At 52.0% G+C, this 21013-nt stretch overlaps 1 protein-coding gene across 6 annotated transcripts; it reads left to right on the top strand.

The window, feature by feature from the left end:
• Positions 1–1051: 1051 nt before the first annotated feature.
• On the top strand, positions 1052–20847 carry Siglec1 (sialic acid binding Ig like lectin 1). 6 transcript variants are annotated; one of them, XM_017591747.3, is made up of 22 exons: positions 1052–1897; positions 2131–2490; positions 2756–3055; positions 4023–4289; positions 4533–4787; positions 6547–6846; positions 7527–7784; positions 9298–9618; positions 9975–10232; positions 10557–10859; positions 12479–12739; positions 12842–13153; positions 13779–14030; positions 14333–14602; positions 14691–14942; positions 15258–15563; positions 16089–16349; positions 17340–17642; positions 17882–17984; positions 18305–18377; positions 18621–18681; positions 18773–20847. In XM_017591747.3, the coding sequence occupies exons 1-21, from the start codon at positions 1849–1851 to the stop codon at positions 18657–18659; spliced, it is 5103 nt and encodes a 1700-aa protein (XP_017447236.1). In that variant the 5' UTR covers positions 1052–1848; the 3' UTR covers positions 18660–18681; positions 18773–20847. The 6 variants fall into 6 exon arrangements, with proteins under 6 accessions (XP_017447236.1, XP_006235086.1, XP_017447237.1 ...); XM_006235024.5 differs by lacking the exon at positions 18621–18681 and having other exon boundaries at positions 1053–1897; positions 18847–20847; XM_017591748.3 differs by lacking the exon at positions 18621–18681 and having other exon boundaries at positions 1053–1897.
• The last annotated feature ends 166 nt before the right edge of the window (positions 20848–21013 follow it).

Here is a 21013-nt window from a genome sequence, read left to right as displayed (position 1 = left end):
CATCCTCACCTGCAGTTTTTAATTCTTGTTTTTTCATTAGTAGCCATCATAGTGGTTGGCTGCTCTGTGTGCATATGGTATGTTCACATGTTTGCTGACGTGCGTCTTCTGTCTCTGGCCACTTTATTCCCCTTGACACAGGCTCTCTTTCAGCTGAGCTGGCCTGCCAGCTAACCCCAGCAGTCCTCCTGTCTCTGCTCCAACCAGTGCTAGTGCTACATTCTGGGGCTGCTGAGGCTGTAAGGAGGCTCTCACCCAGGGCAGGTACTGTGGTTCTTACCCCCTGAGCCTCCTCCCCAGCCCTCACTGTGGTTTTCACTTGTGTTTTCCTCATGGCTTACTGGTGTATTTTTGTTGGTTTATTACTCAACATTTCCTCAATGAGAAGTGCCTATTCAAGTCCTTTGCCCGCTTTCCTGGTTGTTTTATTTCTGAGTAGGCGATGCCATTGCTAGAATTCTCTACATGTTCTGGTTATTAATCTTCGATAAGTGATTCCCAAGTCTTTTCTTAGTACCTTGCCCAGACGGGCCTCAAACACAGGATCCTCTCACTTCAGCTCCCCGAATGCTAGAATCACAAAACACACCACTGAGCTTGGCTTCTAATTCAGGAAAGTGTTGCCTGATCAAAAGCCAGGGAGACTGTCATCTAAGTTGTTTTCCAGGTGTTTCTTGGCTTCCTGTGTCTGCTGCCTGTGGACTTCCTTCCTGCTGTGACACTCTTTGGCACAGAGCTTGCTTCTTGTGTGTGGTATATAATAGACATTTAACTTACGGTTTTTGGGTATGAGTGTGTGGTGACCTGACACACGTAAGTTTCCTTACCACCTCTCTAGCCTGATTCTCTGAATGCCAAGGACCACACGTTCTTGTCTTAATCACTGAGATCCCTACGGGTCTGGGACTCTTCGCTGCAGTGGACAGCATGTCCCCAAGCCTAGGTCTTCAGAAATGGGTGGATGCCCATGTATGCCAAGAAGAAGGAAAGCACAACTTTCTCTGCTGTAGCCACAGGGACTGACCCCAGAGGGGAAGTTACAGATTTATGCATCACCCTGAAGGCTGAGTAAGATTTCTGCAAGCAAAGATCATTTATGGCGGGGGAAGAGCTAGGTAACTAGAGAGCTGGTGAGCAGACAAGAGTTGGTCTAGAGTCTATGAAGCCTAGAGTCTATGAAGCCTAGAGTCTATGAAGCAGAGAGAAAGGGGACAACATAGGAGGTAAGAAATGGAGGTCTCTCAAAATCTCAGGGGCAACGAGGAGTTTTTTTGAGAGAGGAATGACTCTTTAAAGCCAACATCTTATCAGGAGGCTGAAGGAGGATTCTGTGAATTTGAGACCACCCTGAGCTTCCAAGTTGAGAACTTTATCTACCAACAAGCAAGGCAGCCTCAGCACTTTGGGAAGTTCAGTCAGATTCAGCCCAGCTTGTAGCTGGAAAGGCCGAAGGCAGAAGACAAATCTCAAAGAAATGCACTGTGCTTACTGGATGCTCTGGAGTAAGTTACAGGGTCTCATGGACTCCGGGTTCTGTCAGTTTAAGTAACAGGAGGTGGCAGGGAAAAGAGAGACGTGCACTGCTGCCCAGCCTTGAGGCTGTGTCCTTAAGGGGTGGAGCCAAGGGACACAGAAGACTTTCTGGGGCATGCCACCGAATGAGAGCATTTCCAAGCATTTCTGGTTCCCTGCTGGTGACTGTCACAGAAGTCCTTAGGAACTCTGCCTTCCTTTTGGGTTGGCCAACAAAGCAGTGAGGTAAACCCTGTAGACTCGGGCACTGAAGTGCTCCAGGAACCCATCCTACCATCCTGCCATCTCAGGCACCTGACCCACCTGAGAACCAGGATGTGTGCCCTGCTCTCCTTGCTCCTGCTGGCCTCGGTCTTCACACCAGGTAAGCTGCACGGCTCTAGGGCCTCTCATAGGGTCTGGCCTCTGTGCACTCAGCACCGAAGCCCACACTATGCCTAGATCAGATGTGGCTGTGCACACCCCATCCCTGGGGCACTGAGAGGAATTAGATCAGATTTGGAGCCTGACTGGAGCATCCTTTCTTGGGCAGGTGTCAGGGCTCTAAAGTATTCCCAGCATCACCCTTTTCTCTGTTGCCCTCCTACCCTCCTCCAGGCCAGACCACGTGGGGTGTCTCCAGTCCCAAGGATGTGCAGGGCTTGACTGGATCTTGCCTGCTCATTCCCTGCATCTTCAGCTTCCCTGCTGATGTATCAGTGCCTAATGGCATCACAGCCATCTGGTACTATGACTACTCGGGCAAACGGCAGGTGGTAATCCACTCAGGGGACCCCAAGCTGGTGGATGAGCGCTTCAGGGGCAGAGCTGAACTGACAGGGAACATGGATCACAAGGTGTGCAACCTGTTGCTCAAAGACCTGAAGCTTGAAGACTCAGGCACCTACAACTTCCGCTTTGAGATCAGTGATGGCAACCGCTGGTCTGATGTCAGAGGCACCACAGTCACTGTGACAAGTGAGGAGGCTGGGGACTGACCACTGTCAGGGATTCCCAGATGGCAGCTGCCACCTTCCCTCCAGCTCTATCCTTTGACCTGGACTTTACCCAGGCCTTCAGCTCTGACCTTTACCTAACATTTTTTTCACTCTGTGACATTCTCCTTTCCTTGAGCCACCCCCTCCTGCTCTCCCAGTTCTTGCCCTTTGGTTGGGGTTGTGGGGGCAGCGTGAAGTACAGTGAGGTGAGGGGGAGACCTGAGCATCACTGCCTTTGCTTTCAGAGGATCCCAGTCCCCCCACTATTACCATCCCACATGAGCTGCGTGAAGGTGTGGAGGTGAACGTCAACTGTTCCACACCCTACCTGTGCCTGCAGGAGAAGCAGGTCAGCCTGCATTGGCAAGGCCAGGACCCCACCCGCTCCGTCATCTCCAACTTCCAGAGCCTCGAGCCCACTGGCGTCTACCACCAGACGACCCTACATATGGCCCCATCCTGGCAGGACCACAGACGGACCCTGCGCTGCCAGCTGTCATTGGCCACGCACAGTAGTCAGAAAGAGGTTTATCTACAAGTGCAGCGTGAGTGTATCACACCCTTCTCACTGGGCACCATCTCTAGGGCTCTCCGACCAAAACCAGCTTGGCTAGCCCCTAGGAACAGCCCCTTGTCCCTGTGGCACTTCCGGTAGGGCAGATGGAGACTGCTGAGCTTCAAACAGTTGATGCTTATAACTGCGGTGCTGAGGAGACAGAGACCCGCAGGTCTTTGGGCCTTGCTGGCCAGACAGCCTAACCTATTTGGCAAGTTCCAGGTCACTGAAAGACTCTTCCTGAAGAGACAGGGTAGACAACACCTGGGGGGGTGGGGTCAACATCCAAAGTTGACCTCTGGCCTCCATATGCAAATGTGTGTACCCCATACCCATGACCACACACGCAAACCCGGGGAACAGAGTGGGGGGTTTTGGTGTCGTTAGTCCCTTACTTCTAAACTGGTTAACTTTTCTGAGAGCTAATGTCTTCTGTCTTTTGCCCCCTGCCATGAAATGGCTGCCTAGTCCCTTACCAATAGCTATTGTAAGCCACTAAGGCAAGCACAGTACTCATGACTGTGTGTCAGTCATTCTCACATAGAACACAGACAACTCTAACACAGAAAGCCACCAATAGGCCATTGGTAGCCACACATCAATAGCTATTGATAACTACACATAGGCCAAGTACCACATTCCCAGGGCCTCATGGGAAAAGGAGGGAAGCAGGAATAGATGGGAGTAGGGAAGGACAGATGACAGACGGTGGGTTTGGGGGTTTTCTCTAGGTGGTCTTCCTTAGAAAGAAGTATGCCAGGCTGGAGAGATGGCTCAGTGGTTAAGAGCACTGTCTGCTCTTCCAGAGGTCCTGAGTTCAAATCCCAGCAACCACATGGTGGCTGAAGACAGCTACAGTGTACTTATATATAATAAATAAATCTTTAAAAAAAAAAGTATGCCAAATGCCCTGCCATCCTTGTGCCCCTTACCTGATGTCCCATCATGCTTTGCAGATGCCCCCAAAGGTGTGGAGATCCTCCTTAGCTCCTCAGGAAGGAACATCCTTCCAGGGAACCTGGTCACGCTCACCTGCCGGGTGAATAGCAGCTATCCTGCCGTCAGTTCTGTGGATTGGGTCAAGGATGGAGTGAACCTCACAGCCAAGGGGCATGTGCTCCAGCTATCCTCAGCAACCTGGAATGATTCTGGGGTCTACACCTGTCAAGCAACAAATAATGTGGGCTCTCTGGCATCACCCCCACTCAGCCTCCACGTTTTTAGTGAGTCCTGGATGAGGCTGAGGGGACCTGTGTCAGGAAAGCACTAGAAGCTTCCATACCCATGATAATGTGTACTCAGAGGTGTATACCAGGAGGGCCCTGGGGATGGTATGAGGAAAAGAGGCAGGCGACTCCAGGAGGCACCTGCTTTACGGGGTAGGGGTGGGGTTCAGTATAATACATAAAGATTGAAGCTGACTGTTATCTAGAACTCTAAGGGTGTGTCCTATGCTGTTTTTGCAGTGGCTGAAGTCAAGATAAACCCAGCAGGGCCCATCTTGGAAAATGAGACAGTGACACTCCTCTGTAGCACCCCCAAGGAGGCACCCCAGGAGCTCCGCTACAGCTGGTACAAGAACAACATTCTTCTGGAAGACGCCCATGCCCCAACCTTGCACCTGCCTGCAGTCACCAGGGCTGATACTGGCTTCTATTTCTGTGAGGTGCAGAACACCCAGGGCAGTGAGCGCTCCGGTCCAGTGAGTGTGGTGGTCAGATGTAAGTGGCCAGTATGTGGGGAACAGAGACTACCAGAGTTGAGGCAAAGGGTGGGTGCAAGACAGTTAGGGGCCCTGGCACAACAGCCTAAAGACCCTTGATTCAGACGTAGACGATGCAGCCAGATGGGGTTGAATGCATGGTCAGCTCTGCACCCATACACAAGGCTGACCTTCCTAGGTTCAGTCTCCTCCGACGTTAACAAGTGTTTTACTCAGAAATAAGTTCCACCTTATTTTGTTCCAACTGTTGACATCATGTTGCTGACACTGGATCCTGTGTACATGAGCTGTGTTGTTCATTCCCTACACATACTTGTGCACATACATATGTCATTACTCATTCTGTGGACATGCGCGTGTGGTACTTACATAGATAGCTCCCTACTGCTGCATTTAGAGTTATAATGGACCTGCAGCTCGGTGAAATTTTCTTACACTCTTAACCCCAGCCCTCAGGAGTCAGAGGCTGGTGGATATCTGTAGGTTCTGTAGGTTCTGAGCTACCAAGGTTATAGAGTAGGATTCTCTCTCTCTCTCTCTCTCTCTCTCTCTCTCTCTCTCTCTCTCTCTCTCTCACACACACACACACACACACACTCTCTCTCTCTCTCTCTCTCTCTCTCTCTCTCTCTCACATACTCACATACTCACACACTCACACACAGGTGCACAAAGAATCAAAATTGAAAAGACATCTGCTACAGTCCAGGTACTGAACTCAGGAGTTTAGTTCAGTAAGCCTTAAACATGAATGTATCAGCCTCACGTTTAGCTACGTTTGGGTCAAGCCAGCTAATAAATGCCTGCTTTGCGATTAAGTGCCGTATAGCCTGTGAAGTCACTGAACGCCTGCATCCAAAGCCCGCTGCTACCACAATACACCAGAGTAGCAGTGTCTCTCCTAGGCTGGCTCCCGTGGCACTGTATATGGCTGAGCATCCAGAGCGAGAGGAAGGCCCTACTGTAACTTGCTAGCTTAGGCAAAGGTCAATGTTCAAAGAACGGCTTATACTGACTGTGTGTGACCTTCACACCATGGAGGTGGAAAGCCACACGTAGAGTGGTTGTAAGTGGATGATCGTCCACATGGCTATGCCTAGAGTTGCAAGTGTAGATCCTTTATGCCTCACCGTCTCAGTGTGCATTCCCAAGACCGCCCTGAATAAATCAGTCCTCACACAGGGATCACACCAGGAAGTGTATACTGATTCCAGACTTTTCGGGCAGTCCCTTAATCTTTCCGTATTCTTCTTGGAGGGGATGCACTTAGTTGGGAAGGGCACAGGTGTGTCTCTGCCACGTGGACCCTTGGGGCGTGTCATCAGCAGGGCTCAGGGGTCAACGTGTCCTGTGCTGCTAAGAGTGTTTGCTCACTTGGCGAAACCGTTGCCTTCTGCCTGGACTGTCCCGAGTTTCTCATCTTTAGAATGAGGTGCCAGCACTGTAATACACAGCCATAATCCAGCACTGAGGAGACTGAGGCAGAAGGATTACTGATTTGGGACCAGTCTAGTTACAAAGTGACACCCTAATTTGGAGCCCTGACCTCCATGTTCAGTGTGGGCATGAGAGCTAGCTTGGTTAACAGAGATTTGCCCATCCAGAGGGTAGTGTATATTCATTCGGTAAGTTCTGAGGAGGGTCTGAGATCATCATGTTCTAGGGCACTGTGGGGCAAAAAGAATGCATAGGTTACAGCAGAGGAAACAGGAAGTGGCATTTCTGAGGATGACAAGACTCCTCTGGTTCCCACACAGATCCACCTCTTACTCCAGACCTGACCACCTTCTTGGAGACACAGGCTGGACTTGTGGGCATCTTCCATTGCTCTGTGATCAGCGAGCCCCTGGCTACTGTGGTACTGTCACACGGAGGTCTCACATTGGCCTCCAGCTCTGGAGAAAATGACTTCAACCCCCGATTCAGCATTTCCTCTGCCCCCAACTCCGTGCGCCTAGAAATCCGAGACTTGCAGCCAGCGGACAGCGGGGAGTACACATGCTCAGCCACCAACTCCCTTGGAAAATCAATGTCCAGCCTAGACTTCCATGCAAATGGTAACATGGGCATGTGCTGCAGGGCACACTGGTGGGGGTAGTTCAAGGAGGAAGCCTCTTTGTCCTAGCAATCCTAAGGACTCAACTGAAGGACCAAACTCTGGTTAGGTCTCATGGAAGACCTGGGTTATGTAGTCACTCCAACCTCAGAGAGTTCTAGAAGAGAAGGCAAAAGGAAATGTAGTGCATCAAATTATTTCTCTCCCACATCTCTGACTCTGTACTTGGGGGTCCTTTACAGGCATCCATTTATCTTTTATTTCTTAAGTTTTGGGGGCAGGGTCTTTGGTAGGCATTAGATGTGGGAGACAAAAGAGAGAAACAGGATCCTCTCGTTGTTGGTGCACACAGCTGGTTTTTGTTTTGTTTCCACCATGTCTAGTTTCCCCAATGCTGGGGACTAAACCGTACCCTTCACTCATCGTAGGCGAGCACTCTATCAACTGAGCTACATCCCCAGGCCTCTAGCCAGGTTTCTGACATAAGCCTGGCTTGGTGTAATCTGGGTTTCACTACATCTGAATGGTCATTCAAGGCTAAATCCTCCTTATCTACCACAAAGCTCCAACAGGCTTGTAAAGAGAGGCGCAATCTAGAGAGCTTCCTGTAGCAGGGGGCACAGAGGGCCAGGGCCCTCACAGCCTAACCACAGCACAAGTCTGTTCTCTGTCCTCCTCCAGTTGCCCGACTCCTCATCAGCCCTTCAAAAGAGGTCGTGGAAGGACAGGCGGTGACTCTGAGCTGCAGGAGTGGCCTGAACCCAGCACCTGACACTCGCTTCTCCTGGTACCTTAACGGAGCTCTGCTTCTGGAGGGGTCCAGCAGCAACTTCCTGCTTCCTGCGGCGTCCAGCACTGATTCGGGCTCATACTACTGTAGAGCCCGGGCTGGCCCCCACACCAGCGGCCCCTCCCTGCCTACCGTCCTCACTGTGTTCTGTGAGTTGGCCTTGGCTACTAGCGACTGCCCACTGTGTAGGATCGTCCCATGAGGACCACCAGCCACCCCCTTCCATATTCTGACCCTGGGTCAACATCAGAGAGTGGTCAGAAGTCAGGGGAGTGAAGCCTTATCTCTTAAGTCCTGCACTCTAGACCCCGGCCATTGCCCCTAACTTGTATCATGGCTCTAGACCCCAGCTTGTCCTGCCCCCAGATATCACACTTCACAATGTGTGCATGTGCTCCACAGGGTGACGAGCTCCTCTGTGTCCTCTAAGGGTAATGTTCCAGATGAGCCCTGGGGACTGATGAGCCCACAGGGTCACACTGTGTTCAGGGGGTTTCTAGTGCCCACGTGGGATTGTTGGGGGCTGAGCTGCGAGCTGTCCTTTCCATGTGTTTTGAGAAATCTCTAGAAAGGAATCATTCTTTAAGTACTTGCCTAGTATATGTGTAAGACCCTGGATTCAATCCTAGACCTATTTAGTGACTTCTCTTGTTGCTGTGACAGAAAAAAAAAAAAGTGAGGAAAAGGGCTTATTGGAGAGTGCAGTCCATCAAGGCCATAAGAGTGGAGGGCAGCCGGTCTGCAGTCGGGAATCAGAGATGGATGAAATCTGGTGCTCAGCTTATGGTCTCTCTCTCTCTCTCGCTCTCTCTCTCTCTCCTCTCTCTCCTCTCTCTCCTCTCCTTTCTCTCTCCTTTCTTTCTTTCCTTCTTTCTTTCTTTCTTCCTTCCTTCCTTCCTTCCTTCCTTCCTCCCTCCCTCCCTCCCTCCCTCCCTCTCCCTCCCTCCCTTCCTTCCTTTCTTGGACAGGGTTCCTTTGGCTCTCCTGGAACTAAGCTCTGCAGACCAAGTGAACTCACAGAGATCTTCCTGCCCCTGCCTCCCGAGTGCTGGGATGAAAGGCATGAGCCACCTTACCTGGCCACTTTCTCCTCTTAATTCAGTTTAGGATCCTGGCCCAGGGAATGTTGCCACCCACCTTCAGGGTGGGTCATTCTATCTCAATTAATCCAATCTAGAAGCTCCACAGATATGCCCAAAGCTTCATCTCTTAGGTGACTCTAGATCCTTCACAGTAATAACCATCAAAGTTGCCAAAATAACACAACTAGCGTGGTCATTGTAAGTGTTACCTGTGTGCCAGGATCTGAGCCGGGCAATAATGGTGGACTAAACTTTGAGGCACTGCATAAGCCAGCATCAGTCTTGGGGACTTCTCTGAGGCTGTTCTGTTTTAGAGGTGTATGGGACACGCAAGGTGACTGACAGCTCATACACCACCTTGATCCCAGCTGGAAGATGGCTCCCCGTCTGGAGAGACTGTTCAACAGTAGGGCACAGTTAGGATGAGGAGTGAAGATGAATGGGTACCTTGTGCTGTGCCTGTCCTACACGGCTGTTTGTGGATGCCCGGTGTGCTTCTCGGAGCCCAGCCAGGCTGAAGTGGACCTGGTGCTCTATCAATAGGCACAAGATGAGTTCCGAATGCTCTTGCTTCCCATAGATCCCCCAAGAAAGCTCACATTCACTGCCAGGCTGGATTTGGATACCTCTGGAGACGGGGATGGACGGCGTGGCATCCTCTTGTGCCAAGTAGACAGTGATCCCCCAGCCCAGCTACAGCTTCTCCACAAAGGTCATGTTGTGGCCACTTCTCTGCCATCAATGTGTGGGAGCTGCTCTCGGCGCATGAAAGTCAGCAGAGCCTCCAACTCACTGCAGGTGGAGATCCAGAAGCCGGTACTAGAGGATGAGGGCATGTACCTGTGTGAGGCTAGCAACACACTGGGCAACTCCTCTGTCTCAGCCTCTTTCAATGCTAAGGGTAAGGAGTAGCAGAGGGACTGAAGGAAGTGGAGCATGAGCTCAGGCTACCCCTGCTTTGAGCAAATTGACCTCTGGCCACAATGGGAGGAAGCAGAGGGAGCCTCAATGCTCTTCCCTCCACATCAAGGGAGAAGGGCCATCCTGGGACTTCCAAGGCTCACCTCTGAGAAAGTACCGGGGCTGCCTTGCCATCCATCACTTTTCTGTGTCCCTCGATGTCCCCACGTCTTATTGGTTTTCCTCTCCATCCTTCCCTGCTCAAAGTTGGAAACTGGAACCTGGGCCAGGGTGGGTATGGGGTGGCTAACCAGGGTGAGGCCTGTCTCCAGTGAGCCCCTGCTGCCTATCCTCCAGCTACTGTCGTGGTCATCACACCGTCAGATACACTGCTTGAAGGCACAGAAGCCAGCCTAACTTGTAACGTGACCCAGGAGGTTGCCGTCAGCCCTGCCAACTTTTCTTGGTTCCGGAATGGAGTGCTGTGGACCCAGGGACCACTGGAGACTGTGAGGCTGCAGCCTCTGGCCAGGACTGATGCTGCCGTCTATGCCTGCCGCCTCCTCACTGACGATGGGGCCCAGCTCTCGGCTCCTGTGGTCCTAAGTGTGCAGTGTAGGTGATGGCTAAGGGTATCACAGCTTAGAGGGTAGAGGGATCAGTGTGCGTGCGTGCGTGTGTGTGTGTGTGTGTGTGTGTGTGTGTGTGTGTGTGTGCGCGCGCGTGTTAGTTGGCCAGGAGGATGGAGGGGCCTGATAGGTGGAGGGACCTGGGGCCACAGGGTTGGGGTTGAGTCCTGGGGGGACAAGTGCCAGTCTCCCATGACCAGCTGGGCCTATGGAGTGTGTGCAAGAGGAGGGGGGACACAGGATGAGAGCTAGGATGTACTGAGATTGGCTAGAGTGGCCTGAGTAGCTGCCCCCACTCTGGTTCATGCAGATGCCCCAGACCCTCCAAAGCTGTCAGCCCTCCTGGATGTGGGTCAGGGCCACATGGCTGTGTTCATCTGCACTGTGGACAGCTATCCCCTGGCTCACCTGTCTCTATTCCGTGGGGAGCGCCTCCTGGCCACCAGCTTGGAACCCCAGCGTCTATCCCATGGTAGAATCCAGGCCAAGGCCACAGCCAACTCCCTGCAGCTAGAGGTCCGGGAACTAGGCCTTGAAGACTCTGGAAACTACCACTGTGAAGCCACAAATGTTCTTGGATCAGCCAACAGTTCACTCTTCTTCCAGGTCAGAGGTAAGTGTCAGTCCTCTGACACTAGGGGATATCCTGAGATCTAGAACTGCTCTGGTCAGACACCGTGGACTGTGAGTGTCATGTAGATGCTTGGATTGGGATGTACTTTGCAGCCTTCCCATGCTTCCACCAACTGCAGCGGCCATAGGAAGCAGAAGCAACTGAGCAGGAGGCTTTGCGTCTTTCAGCTGGCATCCTCCCTCCTCTCTCCTTCCCTGTTCTTTTGGGGCAGGGTACCCCTGAAATTACTATGCACCCATGCCAGTCTCTGAGTCCTGACTCAGCCACCTTAGGGCTAAGATTACAGATGTGAGCTACCATGCCAAGCTGGCTGGACAATTTTCTAACACAATTTATTTTGTAATATAATTTTGCTTCAAACATTCTCATACAAAATCCAGTACATGCATGTTAAACACAAATGTGTGTGTGTGTATATATATATATATATATATATATATATATATGTATACTTACAAATAATATATTCATCATATATATTTTTCTTTATATGAAGTTTCCTAGAACAAGGATTCACAGTGGCACGCACCATAAGCCAAGCATTTCAGGAAGAGTCAGGGAGATAGCAAGTTCAAAGTCAGCCTGGGGTATATATGTCAAAACAAAACAATCTATCTAGGAAAATACACCAGAAAAAGGAAAGCTAATATCTGTAAGGTGAAGGCCAAAGAGACACACACGCTTCTCTCATAATGTCCAGCAGTAACAATTTGGGGACATTTTCTTTGGTTCTGCTTGTTTTCCTAATTTATTACATCCATTTTTTTTCTTTCTTTTTTCTTTTTTTCGGAGCTGGGGACCGAACCCAGGGCCTTGCACTTGCTAGGCAAGCGCTCTACCACTGAGCTAAATCCCCAACCCCATTACATCCATTTCTTAGGCAGAGAGATTTGAGTTTAGTTCTGGCCCTGGTTTCTGCTCAAGCTGCCTCTCCTCCTCACCGCCTGACCCCTGATTCCTCTCTGCTCACTCTCTGTTCTCTAGGCTGTTATGGCCTCCATCCTGGGGGAAGGGTTTGGGCAGAGCAGGCTATAGCCGTTGTCAACCTTCCACTCAAGCCCTAGGCTACGCGTTCTGAGTCCAGTTTACTGTCGGATCAGTGGCCCTTAGAGTGAGCTAGCCCTCCTGGGACAGTGCATTTGTGGTCAAACCATCATGTCTTAGGGCTAACACATGTGGGTGCTGTGCTTGGTCCTGGTTGTAGAGCACATAAGCTCTGATCTGTTGAGGCTCACCTGCCACGGGTGACAGCGCTTAGGAGGCTGAAGCACGAGACCCTTATAAATTCAAGGCCAGCCTGAGCTACGTAGTGAGTTCTAAGCCAGCCAGGTGCCACAGAGTAAGACTCTGTCTCAAAAATCAAACCAACAGACCAACCAACCAAAACCAGAAACCCATATGCCAGGCGGTAAGGAGCAAGGGCCAGGACAAGGCAGATTCAGGCCAAAAGGAGCAGAAAAGACAAAGACCCGGAACTGAGGGAGTCCTCAACAGCTGTAGTCACAGGACTGGGCCTCCACATCCTCCTGGAGACACACAAAGTGCCAGACAACGGAGGGATGGTGGTAAGCCCTCACTTACCCTGTTTCTCCTTGTAGGAGCCTGGGTCCAGGTTTCGCCATCACCTGAGCTCCGAGAGGGCCAGGCTGTGGTCCTGAGCTGCCAGGTGCCCACAGGGGTGCCTGAGGGAACCTCATACCGCTGGTTTCAGGATGGCCGCCCCCTCCAGGAGTCAACCTCATCTATATTGCGCATTGCAGCCATAAGTCTGAGGCAAGCTGGTGCCTACCATTGCCAAGCTCAGGCTCCAGACACAGCTGCAGCCAGCCTGGCTGCCCCTGTCAGCCTCCATGTGTCCTGTAAGGGTGTTTCTCACTGGGGCAGGGAGGGCGGTGTTCCACAGCAAAGCCCTGTATGAGGGATGCCGCGGTTCCACCCTGACCACTCCTCATCTGATGTAGATACCCCACGTCACGTGACACTCAGCGCCCTGCTGAGCACGGGCCCTGGGCGATACGGCCACCTGGTGTGCAGTGCACAAAGTGACCCTCCAGCTCTGCTGCGACTGTTCCACCAGAATCGCCTCGTGGCCTCTACCCTACAAGGCCCGGAGGAATTGGCAAGCAGTAATCCCCGGCTGCATGTGGCTGTGAGCTCCAATGAGTTGCGCCTGGAGATCCAATTCACAGAGCTGGAGGATGGTGGGACCTACACATGTGAAGCCACCAACACACTGGGCCAGGCATCTGCTACAGCTGACTTCGATGCCCAGGGTCAGTGTGGAAGAGGCAGTGCAGAAGGTTCTAGAAGCCTAGGAGCATGAGAACAAGCCCCAGCCCCATGCTAATTAGGGATGTGGGTTCTGGACTTGGATTGCATGAAAGGCCTCATTTAAAAACTGGGTGCCCTAGCTGGGCACGGTGGTGCACACTTTTAATCCCAGCACTCAGGAGGCAGAGGCAGGTGGGTCTCTGTGAGTTTGAGGCCAGCTTGGTCCACACAAAGCAAGTTTCAGACAGCCAGGGCTGTTACACAGAGAAACCCTGTCTCAAAAAAACCGAAAACCAAACCAAAACAACCAAACCAAAAAGAACGCTGGGTGCCCGGTGCATAAAGCTAACTAGAAAGGGTGTCTTACAAGAGACGCCACTGTCGTGCACGTAGGGAGACCTTTTCACCTATTTGCCTTTAGCCAGAGCCAGGGAAGGGCTCAGGACTGTCTGGGCTCTGAATTGTTCTGCCAAGGATCCCCCAGGTTCATTCTGCGAATTCCTTTAGCAGGAATGTTCCCTGGAGTCTGGAGTGTGTCAGCAGCAGAGCTGACTGGCCCACAGTTGAGACAATGGCTTGCTGCACCCAGCTCCGAGACGCTCACTTGTGACCTCCTCTTTCCCCCAGCTGTGCGTGTGGCCGTGTGGCCCAATGCCACTGTGCAAGAGGGGCAGCAGGTGAACCTCAGCTGCTTGGCGTGGAGCACCCACCAGGACTCACTCAGCTACACATGGTACAAGGGCGGCCAACAACTGCTTGGTGTCAGATCCATCTCCCTGCCCAGCGTTACAGTTTCGGATGCTACCTCCTACCGCTGCGGTGTGGGGCTCCCTGGCCACACACCCCATCTCTCCAGACCTGTGACCCTGGATGTCCTCTGTGAGTCTGGCTGGGTGTGGGCAGTGGGAAAGAGGGACAGAAACTCATAGGGATCAGGGCATGGGAGGCCCCCTAGTATGCAGACTAAGAGCAACCGGCCAGTTGCAGAGCACTGGACAAGGGACCTTAAGAGGTAGGGAAATGGGGATCGGTCCTTTTTAGGCAGAAGGCCTTAACCGCATGTAGTGGGTGGCAATCCCAGAACCATGTGAAGGAACAGCTATCCATGGGCTGGACATTAGGGAACGCTCCTGCCACTGGCAAACTGGCCTTCTCTGCGTATCCCTCCCGAACCTCCACAGACGCTCCCCGAAGCCTGCAGCTGACCTACCTCCTGGAGAGCCAGGGCCGGCGGCTGGCCCTGGTACTGTGTACTGTGGATAGTCGCCCACCTGCCCAGCTAACTCTCAGCCACGGTGGCCAGCTCCTAGCCTCCTCCACTGAAGCTTCCGTCCCCAACACCCTGCGCCTAGAGCTTCAGGACCCGAAGCCCAGTGATGAGGGGCTCTACAGCTGCTCTGCCCAGAGCCCACTGGGCAAGGTCAACACATCCCTGGCGCTTCGGCTGGAAGGTAAAGCAGGGACAGACCAAGGCTGCAGGGGAAGGAACTGCCTGTAATGTCCAGCTGGGCCCAGCTGACTCTGGACTCCTCGGTTCAGGTGTACGAGTGAGGATGAATCCCTCTGCTACTGTACCCGAGGGGGAGCCTGTCACAGTGACCTGCGAGGACCCTGCTGCCCTCTCACCTGCACTCTATGCCTGGTTTCACAATGGCCATTGGCTTCAGGAGGGACCAGCTTCGTCACTCCAGTTCCCAGTGACGACACAGGCTCATGCTGGCGCTTACTTTTGCCAGGTGCATGATACTCAGGGCACGCGGAGCTCCAGACCTGCCAGCCTGCAAATTCTCTGTGAGCAGGGGCTCCTGAGCCGTGACTTTCCAGGATGAGGGTGGCATGGAATGCTTCCAGGAGTCAGTTAGAGTGGGCATGGCGCCACAGGGAGTCCAGAAATGAGCACCTGGGGGAAAGAGGGCTAGCAGTGTAGGTAGAAGCATGGCCCCGGAACCCTGCTTGTGGGACTCTTCCCACAGACTCTGGATCAGGCTTGATTCTTTTAGGAAGGGACACTTGTCTGGAAACTGAGCTTCACCAACATTGGGCAGATGGGCAGTGAGCTGTACATGCCTCAGCAGGGCCCCTATCTGTGTCCTGCCCTACCTCTAGATGCCCCCCGGGATGCTGTCCTGTCTTCCTTCCGAGACTCCAGGACCAGGCACATGGTCGTGATTCAGTGCACCGTGGACAGTGAACCACCTGCTGAGCTGGTTCTCTCCCGAAACAGCAAGGTGCTAGCTGCCAGCCGTGAGCTTCACAGCTCAGCACCCGGGATAAGCCACGTCCAGGCAGCCCGGAATGCTCTTCGACTACAGGTGCAAGACACGACTTTTGGTGATGGCAACACTTACGTTTGCACAGCCCGGAATACACTGGGCTCCATCAGTACCACCCACAAGCTTCTGAGGGAGACTGGTGAGTGGGAACCAGAGTGAGGAAGGGGCTAGGGTTTGGGGCTCTTGTGCTGCGGGGCTGGATCCCATGTGAGGGGCTGCTGTCCAGAAGGAGTATGAACTACTTCCCTGAGAACTCTCATCTGTTTAAGGAGGCATGGCTCTCAGTGAAAAGGGTAGATAGACTAGCCTCAGGGGACGATCCAGGCTACCACTGGAGTAGGGAAGAGTATTAGTGCCTCATTGAAAGAGTGGGAGGAGATATATCCTCACCTCACAAACCCTTCACTGGAAAAGCGGGGCAGGAGCAAGACAGACTTCCCTTGGGAAGCCCAGTCTGAGGGCATGATACAGTCTTATGCTTTGAATGGCCTCGGATTCTGGAGGCAGAGCCCTGTGGCGGAAACCTCAGTACACAGATGTGGTCATGTCGTTCTGTGACTGAAGAGAGACATGGTCCCAGTGTGGAGGGCCTTGAGCCCAAGATAGATTGAGATCACCTCACGGTGCACAGGTCCCTGACCGTTTACCCGTCTTTGTACTACAGATATACATGTGACAGCTGAGCCAGGCTTGGATGTGCCAGAGGGCACAGCTCTAAACCTGAGCTGCCACCTCCCCGGTGGCTCCCAGCCTGTGGGCAACTCTTCCTTCACGTGGTTCTGGAATCGCCATCTCCTACATTCAGCTCCTGTGCCCACACTCTCCTTCACCCCTGTGGTCCGGGCTCAGGCTGGGTCGTACCACTGCAGGGCTGAGCTCTCCACTGGGGTTACTACCTCACCTCCCGTCATGCTCCGTGTCCTCTGTGAGTATGAACCCACCCTGCCCTGCGTCTGTCTCAACATCTCACTGGTCTGTGTGAGGTCTTTTCTCTGCACAAAAGGGCTCCATAGGTAAGGGGCTCAGCACTAGCATTCCCACTGGCTGGCTGTACATGGTTGTATATCTAGGCTTCTGTCCCCCATCTTTGAAAGGAAGGATACAGTCCTCTTATCTTGGGATGGATACAGAAGAGAAAGCAGACTGAGTGCATAGTGGCCGTCCTTAGCCCTGGTTTTCCCACTCTATTCTTTTGTGCCCAAGCTGTGTCATTCAGTTACTGCTTGGTAACATGTTATCCCAAATTCACAATTCTGTGGGTTAGAAATCTGGACAGGGCTCAGCTGGGCAGTTCTTCTGGTCTCTTGACGGCAGCTGTCCAATGGCTCTGCTGAGATTGAACTGTCTAAGACAGCCTCACCTGGCAGCTGCAGATAGGCCATACATACATGGCCAGCAGGCTGGCCTGGGTTTTCCGTGTTCATTCCAGAAGAGAAGCTGCAACACATCTTGAGATCCAGTTCTAAAGTCCCACCATGCTGCTTTAAGAAAATGTGTATGCGTACGCTGCATGTGTGTGTGTGTGTGTGTGTGTGTGCTGGGTCTATGCTTGTACATATTCGTGCATATGCATGGAGGCCAGAGGTCACCATCTTTATCTTTGTGTGCCCGATCTCTCGCTGAACCAATTCAGGAAGATTGGATGTCCACAGAGCTCCAGGGAGCCTCCTGTCTCTGCCTCCCTGGTGATGGTATTAATATAGATTTTTCACATGAGTGCTGGAGCTCAAACGCAGATCCCACTCATGTTTTCGCGGCAACCACTTTACTAAGGCATCTCACCATGCTCCTCAACGTCGCCTTTGCCTCAGGAGTGAGGGAATGGGCTCCACTGTCACGGAAGTGCAGCAGAGCCACAGCAGAGGGAGGGATTTGTAGTGGATTTCTACAGTCAGCGCACTCTTTCTCCCCACAGATCCTCCCAAGACTCCCACTCTCACAGTGTTTGTGGAACCTCAGGGTGGCCATCAGGGCATCCTCGACTGTCGAGTGGACAGTGAGCCCCTGGCCAGTCTCACCCTCCAGCTGGGCAGTCAACTAGTAGCTTCTAACCAACCGCACAGCGCTCCCACCCAGCCCCACATCCGAGTCACTGCTCCTCCCAATGCCTTGAGACTGGACATAGAGGAGCTCGGACCTAACAATCAAGGGGAGTATGTGTGCACAGCCTCCAACGCTCTGGGCTCTGCCTCAGCCTCAGCCTACTTTGGGACCAGAGGTGAGGGGAATAGTAACTCTACCTGCTGGAACCTCTCTGCACAAAGATTCTCGTGTCCTAAGACTTCCTTCCCAGATTCCTTCTGCCGCCAGACAGCTTGTCTGAGGAGTCCAAGTGGATCACTTGCACAGGGCTTTGGGGATGAAGTGAAAGTTAAAATCAAAGTGATCTGGGTTGGGTCACCCTGGGAGGGAATGTTGAGGACCTGAAGCCCAGACAGCATCTCTTTCCCGTTACAGCCCTGCAGCAGCTGCAGCTGTTCCAGAGGCTGCTCTGGGTCCTGGGATTTCTGGCAGGCTTCCTGGGCCTGCTGCTGGGCCTAGGGGCCTGTTACAGCTGGAGGTGAGTCTGGAGCTGTGTGGGGAACAGAAATGCATTATTCTGTTCATCTCATTCCCTCCTTCGTCCCCCAAAACCTCTGAGGAAAGCTCTCCCCTACAGAGTCCACAGGCTTCACATTTCCTACTCTGCCCTCTCCCAATTTGTGGGTTCCCCTTCTGAATCACCTCCACAGTTTGCTTGCATCTACTCACGCTGAAGAAAGAGCTGGGGTCGGGCAACAAGTGCCTCACACTGTGCAGAGCTCTCCTGCTCTATACAGCCAGGGAGGGCGGCAAGCAGTAGGGAAGGGTCTCTCATGGAGTCTGCTCTTGCCTGTGCAGAAAGAAGAATTCTAGCAAACTGAATGTGAATGAGAATTCAGCAGAGATGACCACTCAGAAAGATAATATCCAGGTATCCATTCAGCACGTTTGAGTGCATGGAGGTATAACAATGCCCAACTGACACTAGACAGTATTTCCACTTAAAGGACAGCGCTGGGGTCAGGGGTGGCCAGAGAGGAGTACAGGAGCCCAGATGTCCTTGGGGACTAGGGAGAGCAATTCTGACTAAGGCTCAGAGTAGTAATGGGTGCGTGACCCGGGGACAGCTTTTCTGGGCCCCCGCCCTTCCACTTTGAAGTCTTTCTTCATCTAGTCTGAGCTTGTCTGGATCCTGTCACCGAGCCAGGAGTGAAAGGTCATTTTCCCTCCCTAATGTATCCTCTCCTGCAGACGACCCCTTCCTAGGACCATAAGTCAGTGTGGGACCTTCTGTGATCCATGTTTTCTTTAACGGGAAGTTCCTAGCTCTTGATGCAGTCGTAAATGGAACCTCATCTCACATAACATCCCAGAGCTTATGATGGCTTACCTGCCCTCAGGAGGAGACGGTTGCTGCTGTCTGACAGCTCAGGTGCTGTGAACAAGGTCCTGCCTACCTCTGTATAAGCAGCACAGAGACATCTGGCTTTCCTGACCTGCCTGACTTGCCCTCCAAGCCTCTTGTTCCTAAGAAAAAATGGATGAAGGGAGGTTTGGGGATGGAGGTCAATCTGCTGCCTGCAGGGCTCTGAGACTGACTCAGCCATGTTGCCCATGTCTCTCTGTGTGGTTTTCCTTTGTATCCCTTCGCCTTTCTCTTCAAGGCTCACTTTGGGACTTTCTTGGTGGGTTAGAGCAGCATCCATGTCCTCGTGGACTTTCTGAGACCGTCTGTACCAGCCAAGATATAAGTCAGGCTGCTCTAACAGAGACTCAATACAGTGACCACAGCACGACAGAGTCTTGGTTTTCTCTCCTGGTCTGGTTATGCTGGTTACTTTTCTCCATACCCCAAGTGTTGCCTTTGATTATGAAGCTGAGCTGACTGCAGTGGCCATGGACCCTACAGTGAAAAGGAAGAGAGAAGGGGAAGCATGCCCATCCCCATGGTCCATGGACTGTATACAATTGCACCCCACCCACTTCTCATCAGCTAGAAATTGGTCACGTAAACACACTGTACAACAAGGGAGACTGGGAAATATAGTTTTTTATTCTGAGTCTTGGCTACACTTGGATCCTGTCTTTCTGAAAGATCCCAACTGTGGACTCAGCCCCAGGAATTTTGATGTTGAAGAGAGTAGCATTATCAGGCTAGGGTCTGAATTGGTGTCCTGGGACATTCTGTTTCATAGTTTCCTGAAAGGTACACTCTCCCTTACATTTTAAACTGAGGAAGCCAAAATTTTGTGGTTCCTAGATGTCTTACTTATCGTTCTTTTGCTGCGAGGAGGAGACACTATGACCAAGTTAAATCTTTTAAAAGAAAGCATTTATCTGGGGATTTGCTTACAGTTTTAGAGTGTTAGTCCATGATCATCATGGTAGGGAGCAGGAAGTGGGGGGAGGGAGAGGAGGAGAGGGAGATAGACAAATAGATATAGTAGGTAGATAGATGATAGATAGATAGATAGATAGATAGATAGATAGATAGATAGATAGAGACAGACAGACAGACAGACAGACAGACAGACAGACAGACAGACAGACCGACCTTGTGTGGCCTTTGGAAACCTCAAAGCTCAACCTCAAAGTCTACTCCCAGAGTCTCCTCCAACAAGGCCACACCTTCCCAAACTGTTCATTAACTGGGGACAAACATTCAAACATAAGGGTTTATGGGAGCCATTCTCATTCAAAGCATCATCCATCAGGGTAAGGGCATGCCAGGCAGACGTCTTTGTGCAGGGTCTGGTCATCCTATTCCCTGCTACCCCACAGCTGAATCAGCTCTTGAAAGAGCAAAGAGCAGATAGGGATGCTATCAGCATCCTTGCTCTGGGTACACAACAAAGTGCACATTTCCTGAACACCCAAGCCCCAGTGTCTGTCAAAACAAGAGCATCGCCAAGAAGCAATGACGGGCTCCTGGGAGGGCAGGGATGGAGAGAAGCCAGGTCTGCAGTGCTCTGGAGACTCCTGCTGTAGGTTGCTAGTAGATGGCAAAAGAAACAAAGGGCCTGGGGTTGAGAACCTGGAGAATAGTGGGGCTGGAAGAGGAGGTAGAAGGTTGGGAATGAATTGGAAAAGGAATAACTGTGTAGCCAAGGCTGTGCCCCTGCTCATTTTAGGCCTACTTTCTTCCTTCTCTTCCCTTCTTTCTTCCTTCCCTTTCTTCCTTCCTCCCTTCCCTTCCCTTCCCTTCCCTTCCCTTCCCTTCCCCATCCCCCTAGATCAGGTCCCATGTAGCTCAGGCTGACTTCGATCTCATTATGTAGCTGGGAATGGATGACCTTGAACTTCTGATCCTCAGTCCCCATTTCTTTTTGTGCCTGAAGAAGATCTTATTTTCTCTGGGAGCCTGTCCAACATTTTCCTCCAATAAACTTCATTCCAGGATACGACTGGAGTCAATTTTCTTCTTGCAACCAAAGTGTCTAGGCTAGAATGTAGAGAATTCAAATATTAAATGCTAGTGTCTCAGACACCATCTGTGGGCATGTGGCCAGGAAGTCTAAATCACCCCGATGCTTGCCTCATACTGTCTGCTGAAGTCATGTGTGTCCC

Source organism: Rattus norvegicus, chromosome 3 (genome assembly GCF_036323735.1).
Source record: "Rattus norvegicus strain BN/NHsdMcwi chromosome 3, GRCr8, whole genome shotgun sequence".
Lineage (NCBI taxonomy): Eukaryota > Metazoa > Chordata > Mammalia > Rodentia > Muridae > Rattus > Rattus norvegicus.
This window is presented reverse-complemented; position numbering and strand designations above follow the sequence as displayed.

Excerpts from the sequence above, each read along its gene's own strand:
- Siglec1 (XM_017591746.3), top strand. The coding sequence starts at position 1,849 with ATGTGTGCCCTGCTCTCCTTGCTCCTGCTGGCCTCGGTCTTCACACCA. Across the intron at positions 12,740-12,841 it reads TGTCAGCCTCCATGTGTCCT|ATACCCCACGTCACGTGACA; the intron begins GTAAGGGTGTTT and ends CATCTGATGTAG. Across the intron at positions 16,350-17,339 it reads CGTCATGCTCCGTGTCCTCT|ATCCTCCCAAGACTCCCACT; the intron begins GTGAGTATGAAC and ends TTCTCCCCACAG.